The sequence below is a fragment of the Cryptotermes secundus genome, unplaced genomic scaffold (assembly GCF_002891405.2).
Source record: "Cryptotermes secundus unplaced genomic scaffold, Csec_1.0 scaffold929, whole genome shotgun sequence".
NCBI lineage: Eukaryota > Metazoa > Arthropoda > Insecta > Blattodea > Kalotermitidae > Cryptotermes > Cryptotermes secundus.
Window position 1 is genome coordinate 46,437 of NW_019725015.1, and position 20,356 is coordinate 66,792.

Consider the following 20,356-nt stretch of genomic DNA (forward strand, 5'->3'; position numbering starts at 1 on the left):
ATTATTCAAACAAACAAATCTGGCACATAAAGTTACTGGGGCACTGAACGAGACATGACAATGGAGGAATGGCGGGGGGGATGGGAGGGGTGGAGGAGAAGAGAATGATTCTGTAAATTTAACCAGTAGAAATAAACTCATTTGAAAACCAAACACAATCTAGTAAAATTTTGAACCCAAAAGACTGAGTTTTTACAACTTAAAATTTGCAACAGACATTGATTAGCAATATTTACTGTCGATTCATTATGTTTATTTCATAAGAAGCATTATAAAAAATATCATCACAATTATTTCATAGTTAATAGAAGTGGGGTGCGACCAAGTCCCTTGATGATGGGCCTCTTGTACCAGCTTGATGATAGATGAATATGGAGCATTAACAGCATCACAGACGGCAGAGGAAAATTTAACTGCTTGGAGAAAAACCTACCCCGGTGCCACTTAGTCCACCACAAGCACCCAAACAGGCTACCTTGGAAATGAACTTGGGACTTATAGGTGGGAATCCAGCAACTAGTTACCTGAGCTATGGCATGGTCTACATTCATGCTTACTTTATGTATTATTTTGACCATGTAACATAAACATTGCTCAAATTAACCATTTCACCATCAATTAAATGTAAAGTTTACAACTGAAAGACAAAAAGTGGTTTAACTTGAGGTTTTAGACCACGTTATACTCTATCCATTGTGCAGCACTGTTCTGAAAAGAATTAAAAGTTTAATATTTTTGAAACAGTAAATCTGAAATGTAGACCATTGTTTTCCACAGGGTTCAGAATACATATAAACCAATAAATAATCAACTTACACATTCTTTAATTATGGTCAGATATTGCGGCAGAGGCAATTAGAAGCAATAGTGCCTGTCCAGTACCCCAGAACTGTATTCTGTTACCAAAGCATTCTTCAGCCTGTCAGTTGTGATATTTTAAATTACTCAAAGTACAGTATGCTCAATTTGAGGTTCTCATGGTGTAAGTACCTGCTGCTGTGTGACATCTGGTAGTATACCAGATACATAAGTGACACACCTAAACACAACATGTTTCCAAGTAAAATATGTCAGTAACAGGCAACTTCAAAGCATTTCTTTACAGTATAAATGGTCAAAGATACTATTCAGTTATTACTGAACATATTTAGGAAGTAAGATTGTGCCACAGAGAATGCACTAAATTTTCTGAGAATTCCATGATCTCCAATGACATATTTTATCTACATGCTAACTATCATGACTGTTGGGCACCATATACAGACTTCATGCAAGGCCTTCTTGTGTTTAGAATATTTTTCTTTCAATGAAATTGACTTTTTACCAGCATAGGTTCATAATGCTCTTAAATCTTGTAAAACTCCTGTTTACCTCAGTAAGAGCATTCATATGCTTGGTCACTATAAGTCTGATCAGACTTTATTTTTACAATTTGTCTGTAAGTCATGACTAACCCTCCACAGAAAGAAAGATGTTTAGAGATTTAAAAGGAGGTTTGGCTTCCTTGTTTATCCCACTCTGCTAGCAGAAGAATCAGCTGAATTTCCAACCCTTTAAATTAGTCAGGCTACACATGACTTGGATTGCAAGCAAGTATTGCCATTGCATGTGTGGTCAAGTACTCTCTGAACTAAACAAAATTTATTCATCTACAGTGTTGAGAATTCAACTTTATATTTCTTGGACTGATTTGTTTGTTGAGAATATGCCCACTCATGGCCTTTTAGGCATTAGCGGCCTCTACCAAACCACAGAAATCAGGAATTCACTCTTGGGCTATGACTAGGCAGACCCCATTACTTTTAATAATAATAAGATGACTGGCAGAGTAAAGTAAATGACTTAACAGTACTAAATACAATCCTGGTATTCCGTAATTCAAAATTCTGCAAGCTTCACCAGTTTCCAAATTTGGTTAAAAACAACCATTAAACATAAAACAATCCTCAGTACTTTAAATATGTGGCACTAGAGCAATATCATCTCTGCAAAGAAGCCATATTCCTGTTGAAGATTACCATCTTCTGGAATGCAACATCCTGTAATGTGGTGGATCATCATAATTTTGAAGAACTCTGCTACCTTCATTCCCAGAGTACTCTTCTACCTTGAAGATGGATGTAGCAGGTTCAAAATAATCTATGTGACTATAGGTCATCACATCCCAGAAGGCAGTGATTTTCACTGTTACTACTGTGAGAACCTCAAATCTCACACATTAGCTATTTCCAGTCATACAACATTCAGTGTCACAGAGTATGAAAAACAATTTAAATTTCCAGAGAAAGAATACTCTTTATCTGAATTCACCTACCTTTTACAGACATTTCAATTATTCTCTTTTCCTAACCTCCTGAAATATGTCAGACGAATCCTGGGTTACTCAACAATGCCCTGTAAACTGCAGTGATTGTTTAAGATTGCAAGATAAAAGGCCTACTTCTAGACCTTGCAGCAGAATCCTAATAAATAAATGGTTAAGATTTATTTTTCTATTTATGTCAGCAAACTGTTACAAATGGGAGCAAAAGATGGCAGCAGTGGAAGATATGCTTGAATGCCCATCTCTGCCCAGAAGATTTCCTCTAGACAGCAGCATCAATTATTGTATATTGTTATTGTACCAAATTTGGTTTCTTAGTAAAAATGTAACTGTCTTTCCAAAACTGTTCACATTATTGAGATTAGGCATTTTTAACAAAGTTTGTGCTTGACAATTTCATGTCAAAATTCAATAGGCTTTATGCTAAGGGAGAAAATTTTATGTCCCCTACTCTATAATGTAGTGTATAAAGGTCTGAATAACATCAGGGTACAAAGAATTTAAATGGCACAGTGAAGGGTTAAACTTAAACATGCCGCAACAAATTTAAGCTGTCGATTACATCTCTGGTACCAACAATAATGGCAACCACACACAAAAATTCAGTTCATGGCACCAAATCTATTTCTAACATCATCCTTTTGTGGCCAAGCTGTTTCTTCATACCACACAAATTTAATTATGTATATAATTTTATAATAACATATAATTAATAACGTAACCAAACAAGATACCAAACAAATCAAGTGTTACCAACAGATTTCAGCACCTTCATAAATCTTTTAATTTACTGTGGCAATTCTTCATTTTAAGCCCAACAGCGATCACAAGCAAATAGATTTTGGTGCCTTGTGTATCATAGGTATGAAAAAATGTTTTCTAATGCTATTACACCAAGAGGACAAATCCTGGCTTGTAACATGGATACTTACTAGTCACGATCAGACCATGTCTGCTTTGCACTGTGCAAGATACTTAAACATGATATGCTGAATACAAGCAAAATTATCTGACATGGAATTTCTGATCATTTCCCAGCATGCATCACATTTGAGTGCAAAAAATCATAAGTAATAGAAATGTAACAAACTAATGCTACATTCATAAGGCCAAAAGTAGGTACAATGACTTGAGCTCATTATATCAAAATTACTTCTTCATCATATGGTGCATCTTCCAGAAACAAAGCAAACTAAAGCATAAGGATTATGATCCCCTGGGATGTGATGGGGTGTGACATACAGGTACAAATATTTCGGTGGAACTTCCTGTCTCTACCTTAAAGGTATAAGAACTTTACCACCTCTCCTTCCCACCATCTTCAAGCCTGAAGATGATGGCAGTATGCTCCTCTGAAATAGCAGTACATATCTGCTGAGGAACATGACATCATATCCCAGTAAATGCAATCTTAATAATCATTATCATGAGAACTGGAATCCCAAATTTAAACGGTTTCCAAAATATCACCGCATGCTGGAAATGATCATCAAAATGTGAATAATTGTTCCTGCTTTAGCAGACAGTACTATGTGACAAATAGCATGTCTTTGTTTCATTATCAGAGTCTAGTGTACTGCACAATTTTAAGTTGATAGGCAGTATAAGATATATGAGTATCATATACATATATCTTATACTGCCTATCAACTTAAAATGGTGCATATATATATAAACATGGCATACAAACTATGAATTATTATTTTATTAAGTTGGCACAGGTACCTGAGAAACCCCAGAATTTATATAGTTGGGTGATTGCATGTCTGTTTCAGCAATGTCATGTTTGTTTCATCAGTCTGCCCCAGAAAACCATTTTGTCCTGTTTTCATTCAAAGTGACAGTTCTTTTATCGCTAGAAACGTTTTTTTTTCAAGCTGACTGTTTTATTTTCATAAAATTTGCTCTGACACAAGCACCATTTGCTGTCATCAGCTTTCCATTGATGGTGCTGACTGCATGCATACCCACTCTATTCTTTTACCACTTACTGGAATAAAACAGTTCATTTAATGAACTCTTTCTTATGGAAGCTGGAAATATATACAAATTTTCTTGGGGAGGGGAAATAGAAATGTTCCAGTTCTCAGTTCCGAAGATCAGTGGGATGTGTTGGAGAGCCTAATAAGTAAAAACTGGTTACAAGAGCAACATACACACAAACATAAATCATTGTAAAAACAGGTATGGCTAGAAATAAGTGAAACATCTATTACTCTGACTCCTAAAACAAATGACCTCATGGGAGACTGAGATCCTCACAGTGGTGAGTAAGTATTTGAGATAACAATCTTCTGGATGTGATGCCATGTAGTTTGGTAGATAGGAGGTAGCTGTTCCTCACAAATGTTGGTACCTATCTATCAGACTACATGGCATCACATCCAGGATGACAGCTGTCATAACTCAACAACTTTCTGTTATGTTTTAACAGCTTTCAGCTCCTTGAACAGTCCAAAATTCTTTATGCTCTGGCAGTGGTAAAGGATTTCTGAGTCTCAGTAGCCCAAGTGCCAACTTAATGAAAATAATCAGAGGGAAGGACAGAATCCATACACTCACTTGCACACCACAGCTGCTGATGAGGTAGAGTTCTCCAGCTGTTGGTCATACTGTACACACTATATTGCTTTTCAATTATATCATTGCATAGAGATAGGAAATTGTTCACCAAAATTGCACACTACATCAAAGTCACAATTTTGAATAATCAACATGTTACACACAGACTTCAGTCCAAATGAATTGGACATTATATCCGACTTTAGCAGTAACACATCACCAGTGCACCAATGTTAAAAACTAGGAACTCCTTGGCAAAATAAAGACTCTGTTGTTATTATCAACATGGACGTCACACTTCAGCATCTCCCACAACCATGCTGGCTCATCTCAAAACAATCCACAGATCAATTTCATTCAGCTTTGATCACTGTTAAATGTTTCACTGCAGAGCTGAAGACTCAACTCTGTATATACCATTCAAAACAAGGCATCAAGAAACAAGCGAACAGACTGACACTTCACTTATTAATATGCATGCTTATTTAATCAACACTCAGATTTCTTAATGAAATAATACGCTTCTTTGAGGACAGAAAACTGTAGCTGCCACTGTGGGAATTAAATTACAAATGACTTAAGACTTCTACATAACAGAAAAAGATTTGTGGGGTACAAAATAAAAAAAACTTGAAAAAAAAAAAAGAGAATAGTTTGGAGGGGAAAAGTTGTGGGGAGACAGAACAGAGTAGGCATGGCCCTTGCACTTCACAATCCATGAAAGTGGAAACTTCTTTGGATTATGAAGTTAATTCTAGGACAGCCTGAAAGTTTAAGAGAAAATAATTGTATCAGCTTTGTGATGAATGTCCAAGATTTCCTGAAAGTAAATGTAATTTACATTGTAACCTAAATCCTGATGAAAATGATCTTATGGTTGTTTGTGGAGCTAATGGCTGATCTAAATGTAATCACTGGCAGTGAAGTAGTTCCTAGCAATGACATGGTGCCACACACAATGTCATATCTCTACATCAGTTTCTTACCTACTACTGAATTCAGTTACTGACAAGAAAGAAATTTGGCAAAAAGCAAAGTTCACATTCAGCATGTAGTGATAGCTGTCATCTTCATTTGCTCTTATAAATAAATATTGCATGATGCTCTTTTATGGTGTTTAAAAATATATGTACGGCAAAATAAACAGGAATCGATATTGACAAGAACACAAAAATGATGTCGGTTTCATGACAGTCATGAGATTAGGAGACTAACAGGCTTTTTTTTTTTTTCACCGACAGAGGTAGTTATGGAATTCATACCTATGCAACGTACAATGTTCTATACTGCACATGCTTACATCACTATTATGAACTGCATACTATTATTTTGTACTCGTTGCTATAGAGAATTAGCATACGTAATAGGAAGCATTGGCTTATCCCTGACCAGAACTGCATCCGGTCCTGTAAGCACAGCATGTTTTGGTATAAATGTGTTGTCATATAAAAAAAGTCTCATTCTTATTATACAAACAATGATCTTTGGTTGAAAACGCAGTATCACATACGAACACACAGACACAATATTATGTACAAAATGTTCACTGTCATTACAATTATTTTATATCGCTGAAGTCCCAAACTGATTCTTTTGACAGCATTACGATTCCTTTACGAGGATATGAGATCTTGGGGTTATTACATATTTATGTCTGCACATACATTAAAATCTGTTTATACATAATGCACAAAATACATATTCAAAACATAATCTAGACAGCATGGCATTGCACAAGGGAGGTTACAAGCCTAAAGCTGTTTGTCTAGTACAGGAGTAAAGCCTTGCAGCTCTCGTCTTGTATAAATAATCTCTGTGGTAATTTGTTAGTCTAATCGCTGGTCAGCCCAATGATAGGAAGCAACTGTGTGGGCAGAACCAACTTGCTTCCTTGCAGATGTTATTATCAGCCAAATCTCTCCTTAACTAGAAACATAAGTTTTTTCTTCCCCTTATAAGCTACCTTCATGTTCTCCACCAGCTGTGTGAACTGCGCATGTCCATCATGTGCAAGAATAAAAGTGTCACGTGCTTTACCGAGGAAGTCGATGAAATCGCCATAGTGTCGAGGGGAGATGTGGGTGAGACGGGAATGAGTTGTGTTAACGTATGCAGCTACAGCAGCTTCCAAGAGTTGCCTCAGAGGTGGACGGTCATAGGAGAGGGGCTTCACTCCTCCCCCACACCCCCCACGGCTGCTGCTGCGGTGATGATGGTGATGATGGTGATGCTTCCCCCCATCTGCCACACTGCTACCCCCAGGCGGATGGGGGCATGAGATGCCCGGGGCAGTCATGGAACAGCGTCTCAAGATGTCAGACAGAACTGTTGCACACTGAACATTTTTCACCAACAGTGGGATCATGTTTGTTAGCTCTGACTTCCCCAGAGAGTGGCTCAGGGCACAAGCCCAGTGGATGTCATTGATTGCAGGGTGGGTGTCCTGTAACATCAAATCACTTTGCTATACTGTCTGAATATAAAAGAGCTTTAATGATGTAGGCCATGTTCCTCAGTTAGGATTTCTGAGTGGCCCTCTGATCACAGAGGCAGCATGTCGATCTGAAATTTGATTACAGTCTAAAAAACTACATAGCACTATATTCTGGAGGATTGTGATCTCAACCTTTCAGAATAAATTCAGGAAATGCATGTCACCACACAGTTACAGCTTTCTCTGCTCTCTAAGAGCCAAAAGATCAATATTCTCACATATGGAAATCTTATACACCTTGATATCTAACACTGTCTCATATATAGAAATCTTATACACCCTGATATCTAACACTGAAAAGAAGACTGGTCTCTTACTGTGACAGAACAGCCTACACTGTGTGTGAGAAGAAATCTTTTATGCCTAGTAAGCAGACCTCAATAAAAGAAATATTATGAAGGCCATATATTCAATGAAATCCTTTATGCTAATGAGATATCTATATCTTTGACTTATGACCTAGGTACCGTACTTGTAACTCTCAATGTATATGGGCTAGGACTCTGTCTTTTAACAATATTCAAAAGGAAAAACATTTATATACTTATATATGACATAGTGTGATTTATGCCCTTCTTACAAACCACTGAAAGTATGGCTGTTCAAGATGTCTGGACCATAAAGAAATGGATTAACAAAACACTGGAGGAATTTTTACCCATTACCAAATATGATATTACTTGGGTGATTAAATCAAGAAGGATGAGATGGTTGGTCATGTAGAATGCATGGAAACTGATAAATTCATAAAGCATTTTGGCTGAATCAGCATTTGGAGCATTTACATAGGTGGAAAATATTAGAAAGGAATTAGACAATAGGGGTGAAGATGTGGCTCAGTCCAGCATAACATGACAGTGCTTCTTCCAACGCGGTAAAACCTGAAAGTACCTTGACCATCAGATGCTCAATGAAGAGCCAATACCAGATTCAAGTTGTCTGGGATTTTGGTGCATATATTTTTAGGGGTCACCTTTTAACTGAAGACTTGTGTATTCTGAGATGTGATGTCATGTATCTTGGTAGAATATTTCTGGTGTTTTGGTGGAACTTGCTGCCTAAAAGTTCAGGGTGAAGATGGAGATGGTAGGTTCCTGTAAAGCACTGGTTAATATTCTAACACACTAAACAGCATCACATCTTAGAAAACTGCAATTTTCACAGTCACCACTGAGAGAACCTAAAATCTAGCTTACATTCTAATCTTTGTTATACGAAGAGGCTTGCAGGGTATTTGAATAAAAATTGGGCATGAGAGTTCTGGGAATTTCAGATACATATAATAATTGTTTTGGAAGAGACTGTGGACCTGTCGTCCGACAGATTACTGATGATGATGATGATAATAATTACAAAAACTAAGAAGCTAACACTGGAGAAAATGAGCCCCTTTGGGCTCATACTGGGTGCTTACCTGATTGTATGCTAGATGAACATTCTTCATAGCCAGCATTGCCAACTTGTATGCTCTCGTGGGATATCCCCTGTGCTCCATGTATCGTGCAATGGTGAACAGCTGGGAGGAGGTCATGATATGTGATGCAGCGTCAATCACGATCTGATAAGCTGTCTCGAAGGCTAGAGCTTCATTCTCACATAAGGTAAGAGCATTCAAGGCACAGTTTGGGGGATCCTGAAAAGACACAACCTTCTGCAGTCACAACATAACTTGTAGCCCAGTTGGGCTCCTACATATTTCTTGTTGCATCATGACAGCTATGCATTTCTTTCCCATACAGCAGAAAGATAAAAGATGAAGTAATATAAAGAGGAACAGGAAGAGAAAAATAAAATAAAAACATGTAACCTTGAAGATATCCAGTATCTAAGAATGCAGAATTTTCATGCAAGGTGGATATTAGTAGAACTGCGGATGAGTTTTAAAAGGCACAGAAGGAAAACCTGAGAAATTTAAAGCTAATTGTTTTGGAAGATAAATTATTATACTACAGGCAAAAATGAGTCATTTTAAAAGTTAGCAAAGCTAGAATTCTAAGACAGCATTGAACATGAAACTGAAAGAAAAACACACAAATGGAAAAAACCAAGACCCAGATAGGAACAGTGCAATAAGAAATGCATCACACTGATGAATGACGTAACTGAAGAAAACAGGGGATTTTGGGAAGACACAGGTAGCTGGAGATGCTTGGTTCCAAGGTGAGCCATTCAAAAAGGATAAGTCTGAGGGGGAGGAGACAAAGAGAAGACAGAGTCAGGAAGTACAGAACTGGGGCGGCCTTTAAGAGCATGATGGTCTGTTGTTCATATCAGATTTTATGAAAGTCCAACAACAGTTTCAAGAGACACACGCACACACATGATGCTCTGTAATGTGATACCTACTTTGGTAGCACACTGAAGGGCCAAATTTCTGGCACAGCCAGACAATTCCTCCTGTTGAGCAAACGTCAGATTCAGCCTCATGATGGTACTATGCGACATGATGGTTGTCGCCACAGGTCCTACACAAAGACAGCCAACTGTGAGACATGGTAAAACATTTGCCACTCTTATATGACAACACTGCAAACTGGGGCTTATACCTGTAGCCTCCGTTGGTGTGAACAGCTGGTACCAGTTTTGCATAATAGACACCAGGGCCTCCACTCCAACCTCAGTAGCACAGGTCACCAGCCAACGAACCATCTCCCGTCGTCGCCAGTTCAGTGATGACAATGTCATACGCATCACCTCAAGGAACAAAAAAGATATGAAATTCTTATAGTTCAAGGAAAATGTTTATGTCTAACTGCTCTTTTCTGATGATGCAATGACATTTTATTTTGAGTTTATTTAATTACATGTAACAAAGGCCCCTGAATATTAGTACCAACATGTCACAGAGAGGGGGAAAATGATCATGTGACAAAGCCCTCCAATTCTACCCAAACTGAGCTCTCAAAGGCTGAATGATATTGGGAAGTGAAAGATGCAGCAATGTATCAATCAGGGCTGCCAATGGGACAAATGATGGTGATGCATAGCATTCCCACCCCTTTCTACTTTATTCCATATGAAATCAAATATTGTTTGTCAGAATCCACACTTGTAAATGTGTGTGTGTATGGCATGGTCTACAAAACACAATGAGCGTATATTTGTGCTAATCCAATTAAAGTCAATCCATGTGTATTTATGTGTGCAATAGCAAAAGAATCTGTTCTTTGCCTGGGTTCCTCTTAAAATAGACTTTACTGAAATAATGGTACTACTTATAAATTACAATAGTTTTATGAATATACCTACAATCCTGTTGACCAATTTTCTATTATTAATGCTATTTCACTGAACTGTGATCACTTCATGAGTTATGTGATAGCCACACAACTGAATTGTGATCATTTCATCAGTTATGTGATAGCCACACAATGAAACAATGTTCAACTCAAGTTCTATAATAATGGTCACGGTCACCTAGCAACCACACCTGAAGGAGAAATGAATAACACTGTTGGAAAGTAATTCAGATATAAGATACACATAAATGTACGTGTACATTAATTAAAGGGTTACTGGCAGGGAACTGAGGGCAAGTCTTCCAGTCATGAACTTGGCTGAAACAAGACAGAGACTACTTGTGTCTGCTTTTGGAGCTCAAATTTCATGCCTCCTTACACACCTACATCATACTGATAAATCTGTTGGCGCAGAACATTATTGTACCTGCAGTCCCAACTCAAAGGCCACATTTAGGAGAGTTGCATGTCGAGGGCCATTCTCTGGTGTAGCAAATCGAAAAGCATCCTGGGCCAGTTTGAAGAGATGTGAAGAACTGTGGATATGTCGCTGTGCAGACTCCAACACTGTACGCAACCTCAGCCCCTCCCCTGCAAAAGTGCAATAACATGTGTACTTGTTCTTAGCAAGTTTCTGACATTTGTTTACATATCAGATGTTGGAAATGGCAATTATATTGGTCACTAGAAATATTACACTCCACAGACAAAGAGAAATATTTGCTTCTTTGTATCAAAAATAATGTATACATATATAACAGGAGATGGTTTATGACAGTGTGTGTGTTATCTTAATAACTGTTCAAACCTGTGCCACCTGAAGGATGATGGTGTAGCTCAATTCACTGTTTTAACAGAGAAGTAATAAGGGAAAGTAAAAATGGGAGTGTAGGATGAAGATAGAAAAGAAATGATTCCACATTGAATTTCCATGGGCTTTTCCACTTGTAATCTTTAATATAAAGTAAAGCAGTGATTCTTGGAGAGATAATTACTTTGCCACATAACCCTCTGGACAAAGAGAGATGCTGAAAAAGAAGGTTTTGAACAAGATAGTAAAAAGAAAATGCCCAAAAGGAAGGCGGATATCAAGAAAGTAACAGGTTGGGAAACTGTAACACAGAAGGAAGAAAATGGGAATGAATGGACATGCCTGGCCACCAGACATGTCTGACTGATAACATGAGTGTGGGCTTCTGGGATGTGGTACTGTGTAGCCTGATGGACAACTGCCAATGTTTGGAGAAAGACACAGCCTCTATTTTAAGCCCTGAAGATGGAAGCAGCAGGTTTCTTTAAAAAGAGAGGTAACCACCTACCAAACTATACAATGTCACATTCCCGACGACCACAGAGTCTTAACACGATGACTGTCATTTTGTGCTCAGGCCACCATGATGAGACATAAATCATTTTAAACATTGTGAAATTTCATAGTCACTGACAGGTGTTATGGTGCCCACAAAACATGGCAGCCACCCTTCCCTTACAGAGTGCATGCAACCAGTGCGACACATGGAAATGGCTTTCAGACATATCCACTGACCAGGGAACAAACATGCAGGAGATGCCAGTGTCATCTGTGATGCTCAATGCATTTGTATTCACAACTCTCAGAACTTTCTACAGGCACGACCTTGCCAGTAAATACTGGGTTGATACATGTCATGCAGAGAGTACACAGACACAATGTTATCATGTGATGTTTACATAATTCTGTACCTTTGGCAGCACTAAGCATTGTTGATGCAAGGGTGCACTGTTGTGTCTCAATGTGGCCCAATGTAAACCATCGTGGATATCGACTAAGAACTAGTGAGGAGACATTTCCATTGACTGGATCATCAGCATCTTCATGCTCTTCTAGGATAGGCAGTCTGGAAGCAAAAATGCCAACTATATCACTGTGCTAAGGATATGTGTAGATGTCTCTTCTACATTAACCCATACACAGCTGAGTGCATGATGTTATGGGCACCTGCAATGTAATGTTGACTATGCCATAGCTCAGGCAGTTAGTTGTTGGTTTCCCATTGCAGTGACATGGCTTCGATCCCAGGCCATGTCATGTGGCACTTGCGGTGGGAAAAGTGACACAGTGATAGACTGGGTACTATGATTTGCTCTTCCATTTCTCATTCCACCAACTACTCCACAGTCCCTGATCATCCTGTTAGCTGATATTATAATGTTCTTGCTGTGTCCATAACATTAAGACTGGAGTAAGGATAGGCTTTTAAATACACCATGTCTATAAAAATGTCTACTGGGGAACACACTTAAATGAAAAATTCAGTGATATACAAAACCCAGGCTCTGATGTCATCTTAAATCAAGGAAATGCATACATAAGAGTACACTCCAACACTACTAAGAGCATCTCATCCACTCCATATCTAGGCTACTAACCCCAAAACACAACCTAACACACAAGCAACATGAGAGGAAGCATCCAGTTTCATGTTATAAGATCAGAGAAATTGAATTTTACTTTAAATGACCATCAACACAAACTCAAGAGTAACAATATTTATTAAAATCCAGTACAAGTTTTGACTTCACAGGTTATTATCAGGAGGTATATCACCAGAAAAATCTATTACTGAAATGCTGTTATATTTTCTACCTTACTGAAATATGGATCCAGTTCTCTCAATGTGTTTATGCTACTTCCATATGTAAAAATCCTCAAAATGAATTATAGGTATTCCCAAATATAATGAATGGGAGTTAACGCTATCTAGTATCTTGTAATTTTAGTCTTATTCATACCCACTGATAAATTTCTTATTATCCATTCATTCAAGTAAAGGGGTAAAGTAAAGGTAAAAACATCTCTGTTTAATCCTGTGGTAATGTAAGATGTCTAATATAAACCTTATTGTGTGGATAGGGGACACTTAAATAGTTTCACCCCATTAAAATTGGCACTGTATTCAGCAAAGAATGTGGAACAGGAGCATGAAAATATTTACCTCACATAAATGCAATACTTTACAAATATTGCTGTAAAATCAATATAGATGCAGACTTTAACATAAGAATTATCACTATAATCAGTACAAAATGTAGAATTTCGTTATAAATCCTGCTCTTCAATAGAGTCATGGGAGTGTATTAAAATAATTTTGATTATCTTAAAAAATAAGATTTTGTATGATAGGCTTCAAAGCAGAGCTCTAGGCAGAGACTGATATCATGCTGAAGGCAGTAAAATATTCTTTCTTCTTTACTTCTTTGGCATATATCTTGCCAAATGAAGAACCATGCAGTGAAATATCTGTATCTCAGTCATGTAATTACACCTTCTGTTTCCTCATGTAATCAGTTACTTTTAATTCAGTGTCAGAAATCTGTTAGAATTGCCTCATCATGAAACTGGCTCTGACTGCCAGCTGGTGCATAGAGTTTCCAGTGTTTTATGCACTTGAACACTATGACACTCACAAGCCTTCTGAATAGCTTCATGTACCACTTATGCATGCACTTTCTCCCTATAAGGTACATTTATGGCAGCTGCTCTTTGAGGTGAACATCTTCCATGCATTTATTATGGCTAGTTACAGATAGGCTTTTATTCCCTCCCCTCATCCAGTTTCAATTTAAGTGATATGATTAATAGAAATCATTATAATATTTCTCCTGTCATGGCACTACCCACTGAATAAGATTACTCTCAACACCATGAAAGACAGAAAATCTCTGCTCCTGTAGAGACTCAAATCCCAGTTCTCCAGTCATTCAGCCCATAACCCAGTAACTATACTACCTGGACAATCCAGCTCACTATAAAGCAGTAGCAAACAATTCAAAGTCTGTCATGCCAAAATTTTTTTGTACTACAGATGGAGAAAAAAATGACCAGTTTTTACCACGAGGAGCAATTCTATGTGGTGAATAGTACACAGTACTGTGAGATATGTAAACTGCTACGTTGTTCCCTTCTAGAAGAAGTAGCAACATACGTGTATGCGAGTCTTACCGCATAGCTCGTAGCCCGACCTCATATGCCAGGTCAGGGTAGTAGTTGAGCAGCGAAAGGAACAGAAACCTGGCAAAAGTGTGCATTGGAATGCTCTCTGGATGAATTCCCAGGCCCAAGCCACTGGACGGTCCCCCCTCCAGCAGTACGATGGCTTGGCGCCTCAGTACAGCAACCAGACTGTTGTCCAGCTCAATCTCCTGTAGCTTTGCTATGAGGCGATCCTCCTGCTTGCACGACTTTTCCTGCAGATGCAGAGACAAGCTTCTCAGTAAGCAACACTGATCCAGCAAATCAAAATATATTAAAGTATCCTTTGCTGACCACCTGTTACATTACTTAACGGTACAAATGTGCAGTCAAGATGGCTGAGCATCCCTCCTTTTCAATACTAATATGTTTAACCCTGAGTTAAAATAAGGCCACCAGAATCACAGTATCATGCTATTTGGAATTTCCAATTCCAGAACAATAAATAGCCTTCCACAAGGCTAAAAATCCATATTCTAACTCTCTGTATGTGAAACCACCTACTTCCAGAGGATAAACTGTTACCCTCTCTAAGATATAAACTGCCTGCCAATTCCCTAGCATCCTCTGTTCCTGGAACATTAAATTAACATTTTCTATTTCTCTAAATTGACTTCCCTTCCATAATTCTAATCCACGTTATATTTATCATGCAAATAAGAACATGACAGCTGAAAGCCGGAATAATGGAACAAAAGAGGTGGCTGTTGCTATATAACAGTGCAGTAAATATATATCCATGGCAACAAATGAATGTGCAACAGTGGAAGAGCAATCTGAAGCAACATCTTTCATGCAGCCTGTGCTGAGGAGATATAACAAAGGCCAACTGGCCAAGCCAACCAGTGAACAGTTAGTCGGAGGTCAGTGTCGGTGGTGAGTAGCCAGTCTCGAGTTGCAGCCATTACCTAGCAATGACCAGTGATGAGAGAATAACAGATGACTTATTGTGCTGTAGTTGCAGTACTACACTGTCCACCACAAATCCCACATGGATTATCCTGGAATTGAACTTTGGCCTGAGCTATGCCACAACCAAAATATAAGAAAATATTACACATTATGAACTATGTTAATGAGTGGCACACAGACTCCTTCAGCAGCATGATAATTTAAGATGCTGAATGAATGACTACTAGGGAGACCTAGTAAGAGGTGGCATATGATAGAAAGAAAGATGGAGTTGACACAGATACAAGTGCTTACAGGAAGACAAATAAAGGGGAAACTTGTCTCTGAGCTTAATTAAGTACCACACCATTAAGATGCATGGGGAATATGAATAGCTCATTTGCATTAACCTTGGCACCAGATGAAGATGAATGGTCACCTTCACATTCCAGCCCCTACACCTCTGGGGAAATAGCACCTGGTACACAATGGCTAAGACACTGCGCAGGCCCCAGTGTCGGTCTGCGGACCATAGAGATGTAAATATTTCTTGCCACTGCTGAGAACTCCTCGGTCATCTAGCCAGTAACCTGGGCATTATGCCAGCTGAGCCCCATCAGCTCCCCACTTATGGCAAGATAAAATGATAATACCTGTGCGTAAAGACCTGCAGGCATGATTCGCTGCTGCCCCAGTCCAATTAGTGCCACCTCAACAGCCAGCGTAAGGTAAGTCTCCGAGCGATCACGCGAGCCAATCACAGGTACATGATGATATCGAGGGGGGACACTGACACTTGTATCCTCCACACCCACTGGATCTGTTAAACAAAGTAACAATACTGACTCATACTTTCAGCACAGTCTGTACAATGTACATGAAACCTGATTCTGTACCTCCAGTGTAACCAATATGAATGACAAAGCTCATACAGGCATTCTTCAATTCATGTGACAGCCATGTTAAAAATTGAAAGAGGGGGCGGGGGGTTGAAATCACATAAATCAAACATAATTACCCCTTCTTCTCTCATTCGTCCACAAACCTACGCAATAATCCACTTCCCAAATCTTTCAGTTAGTCAGCAAGAAATCTGCATTAAAGTGAGCACTAGTAACTGAAATTTATCTACATTAGTTCAATGCATTACAATGAAATTGTATTTTTTCAATTTACTTATAATGAAGAGTACCTGTACAAGAAATTCTAACAAAAGAAACAGAAGTATGCATTCCTTGTCTGCATCACAACATATGGTGGCTGAGACTACATGGAAGCAACAACAATATCACTGACAAAAGACCGGGAATGAGGATTCAAATTGCATCCGAAGTCTCTACTGCAATACTGTCCACTGCTACTACAAACATTTCAAGTGCAACAGTAAACTCATCCTTACCAAAATAGGAAGGAGTGCGTGATGTCTGATCATCTGGAATAAGCGAGGCATCTGCTAGAGTGTCAAAGAGACATCCAACAGGATCCAAAGGGTGACCCACCCATCCCTCACCCCAACCGGTACAACTGTGAGAAACCAGTGGTGTTGCTGTCACGCTTGTCTGTCCGCCAGTGCATCTCGATGTGCAGGGGGTGGCAAGGTTGGCAGAACTGCTACTGGCACCACTTCGATGTTGCTGCTGTTGCTGGCTCTCATGCCAGCGGCGCTGTGCTACCAGCTGCTGTTGCTTCATGGTACGTACCACTGCCACCGCAAGCCTCAGTGCTGCCCCCTGGTGCCCATGTGATCTCAGTGCATCGACCCTTGCTGCACAGGTGGGCAGGGGCTCTAGAAGCCAATGTCTCAGTCATGTTGAACACAGTATTAACAACCAAACAATAACAGCATAAGACTGTAATGGAAAGTACAGTACAGTAAGCTACAGGATCTGCCTTTCATGAAACATAAATATAAGTAATCCAATATAAATTGATTGTGACATATCGAAGTGAAAGATATTTATTGACCCTCTGGAGGAACGGTACTTCTTACATTTAATCAAGGTTTTCACTACATGGAGCTTATAATACTTAAATCAAGAAACTGTTCATATATACAATTATTATAGAGTAATTTCTTTACAAAACCAGTTACATAAATTGTTTCTACACAAACAAATAACTAATAATACATTAATTTCTAAAACAATTAATGACACAAGAAATACACACTGAAAGAATCTCATTCAAGAATCAAAGCAACTATGATATCACAAGTGGTGTAGTTTTGGTGAGCACTGTATACATGATGTCACCCACCAGGAGCAATGTTTAGTGTAGAACAGATTTCTGGCAGTGAGGAAGACATCAATAATAATTGTAGCTATTACCATGATGGCACTAAATTGAGGAATGAGTTCTGGAAGTAAAAGACTTCTTACACAAAATGCCAGTTACTTGCTAAATCTCAATTCAGTAAATATTGGAGTGTGTATGGGACTTCCCTAAATGTGGAACACAAAATTGGGATTCAGCTGTAATTACAGCAAACCCTCACTAATCTAGTTACAGTTAATCCAGATCAAAATATGAATTTTGATAAATGCTGTCCACAGTTGAGTACACAGTTTAAAAGACACCTGACACTTAAAAGGGGGACGAATCACTTGTCTGTTCAGACAAAACTGGATAATTTCTTCAGACCTTCATTATTAAATTAAAAACAAGTACAACTTCTGGGTTTTCTATTGATGAATAAGTGTACTTTCACTTTATAGCTTTTAAATAAAGGCTCTAACATTGATATTTTGTTATTTTGTTTTCATCACCACTGCTCATATCATTAAATTGAAGTTTTTTTTTTGGTGGGGGGGGGCAATCTTTTAGGACTATCATTTGCTCCACTAATCTGAATTATTGCTTAACCCAGATGTCCTCCCACCCCAATTATTCTGAATTAGCGAGGGTTTACTGTATATAATATGTTCATCAGTGCATCCTTTGCCATAAAAGTGCCCTAAAAGGATGGACAAGTGCATATGACCTATTCCAGTGTGTACCCACCATGCCACAGTGGCTGTCCCTGGGAGTTGAAACTGCCAACGGTGAGCGAGCTATCAGGAACATGGCTGCAGTATGTGTCACTTGACAGAATGTGCTTCAAATGCATGTTATCCCATGACATGCCAACTGCATCCAGGGCCCTACAACCACACAGCTCATTACAGAAAGTAATACAGTAGAGTAGATGTTGTATTGTAGTGTCATGTTGTGTTGTATTTATATCTGTCAGCACAATGTCTATATAGATACACTATGTCTTAATTATCTACAAGGTGTTTCAGCCTTGAGGCAATCCTCAGGTATAAATATTCACTATTGACTCTACTGCTCACCCCTTACAGTGTCAGTTTCATACACTGGGGAGTAATGCTACCACATATATCAAACAAACAACAGAAAAATATACCTCTCTGTAAACACTGGCCCATGTAGGGCTAAGCACTAGAGCAAACTGTGAATGTGCATATTTAATGATAGTTGAAAGACCAAACCATGTAATAGATAATTAACGCACAGTGTATCTATATAGAAGTTAGGCTGATGGAAATATGTACAACTGGAAATAACAGGGTAGTGGTCCTTAATTAATGAGGAGCTTCATAACTTGTATTGTTCTCCAAGTATAATTAAAATGATCACATCATGGAGGATGAGATTGGTAGGGCATGTAGCACAAATGGGGGAGAGGAGGAATGCGTATAGGATATTAGCGGGAAAGCCGGAAGGGAGGAGACCACTGGTAAGACCAAAATGTAGGTGGATGGATATTAAAATGGATCTTAGAGAGACAGAATGGGATGGTATGGATTGGATTGATCTTGCCCAGGATAGGGATCAGTGGAGGGCTCTTATGAACACAGTAATGAACCTTCAGGTTCCATAAAATCCTGGGAAGTTCTTCAGTAGCTGCACAATTGGTAGCTTCTCAAGAAGGGCTCAGCTCCATGAGTGGGTGAATGGTCCTTAATTGGTGCACCCCATCATAAAACGTTCAAATACATATCTATACATTTAATAATAATTCAAGAAGTGTAATATATGAAGTTCAAGATATCCTACCATTCAATTCGTCTTTATTCAGAGAGAACAGCGTAAAAGTCAAGGTGTGTCACTGAACAAGTGAGGTAAACAGAAAACAGCCAATCCCAAACACTCTAGAAGCTAATAACCAAAGTCCATTACTGGGCATGATCCTCTATCAGTTCACCCAACTTCATTGTCACAACCTATTCTACTATGTCTGACTCTAATATTATCCCCCTGCCTAATTAGCCCATCAACAAGTCATTTTATAAGTTCTCAAACAAAATCCTATACACATTTCATTTCTCTCCTGTCCAAGAAACATCTCTGATTTGACAGTATTAGATAAGCTAATTACAGTTCAATTAAAAAGAATACTGGAATCTGTCTTTCCCTTACAGTCCAGCTCGTGTGGTGCCATGTTACTTTTCTGGGTGCCAGGGTATGTGTGTGCGTTTCATGAGCTGTTGTTGTTCAATTCTGAGTTTGAAAGCACAAAACTACCATTAGACAACAACAATTACCTCATATAATGATTCATATCCAGGTCATTCAACCCAGAACTTCATATGAGACTTCCCGGCACTTTTCATTTTAGAGCTACACCCCTGCTGTTAACCTCACTATGCCTGCTGCTGCAACCACATTTACATGGCAGCAAGTCCCTACTGTAGCTGTGTTATGGGGCTTTGAGACCTTTTTGGTGTGTAACAATGAATAAAGTTCATTCTTTGCCAAACAAAGATACAGAAGAGCTTAAGTCTACTGTCTATTGATGACAACATGATATATGAGCACAATCTAAGTGCAAA

General features: G+C 38.6%; 1 protein-coding gene across 1 annotated transcript in view; it reads right to left on the reverse strand.

Annotated features, from left to right (window-relative positions):
* Positions 1-9: 9 nt before the first annotated feature.
* The window catches only part of LOC111863261 (zinc finger SWIM domain-containing protein 4), a 209,536-nt gene continuing 189,189 nt past the window's right edge, over positions 10-20,356 (reverse strand). Inside the window, exons 9-18 of the mRNA XM_023849422.2 lie at positions 18,522-18,661; positions 16,921-17,307; positions 16,175-16,341; positions 14,601-14,845; positions 12,341-12,495; positions 11,046-11,209; positions 9,926-10,073; positions 9,726-9,844; positions 8,794-9,012; positions 10-7,328 (exon numbers count right to left, since the gene is read on the reverse strand). Of these exons, the coding sequence (XP_023705190.2) occupies positions 6,792-7,328; positions 8,794-9,012; positions 9,726-9,844; positions 9,926-10,073; positions 11,046-11,209; positions 12,341-12,495; positions 14,601-14,845; positions 16,175-16,341; positions 16,921-17,307; positions 18,522-18,661 (2,281 nt within the window). The 3' untranslated portion in view covers positions 10-6,791. The remainder of the gene's footprint in view (positions 7,329-8,793; positions 9,013-9,725; positions 9,845-9,925; positions 10,074-11,045; positions 11,210-12,340; positions 12,496-14,600; positions 14,846-16,174; positions 16,342-16,920; positions 17,308-18,521; positions 18,662-20,356) is intronic.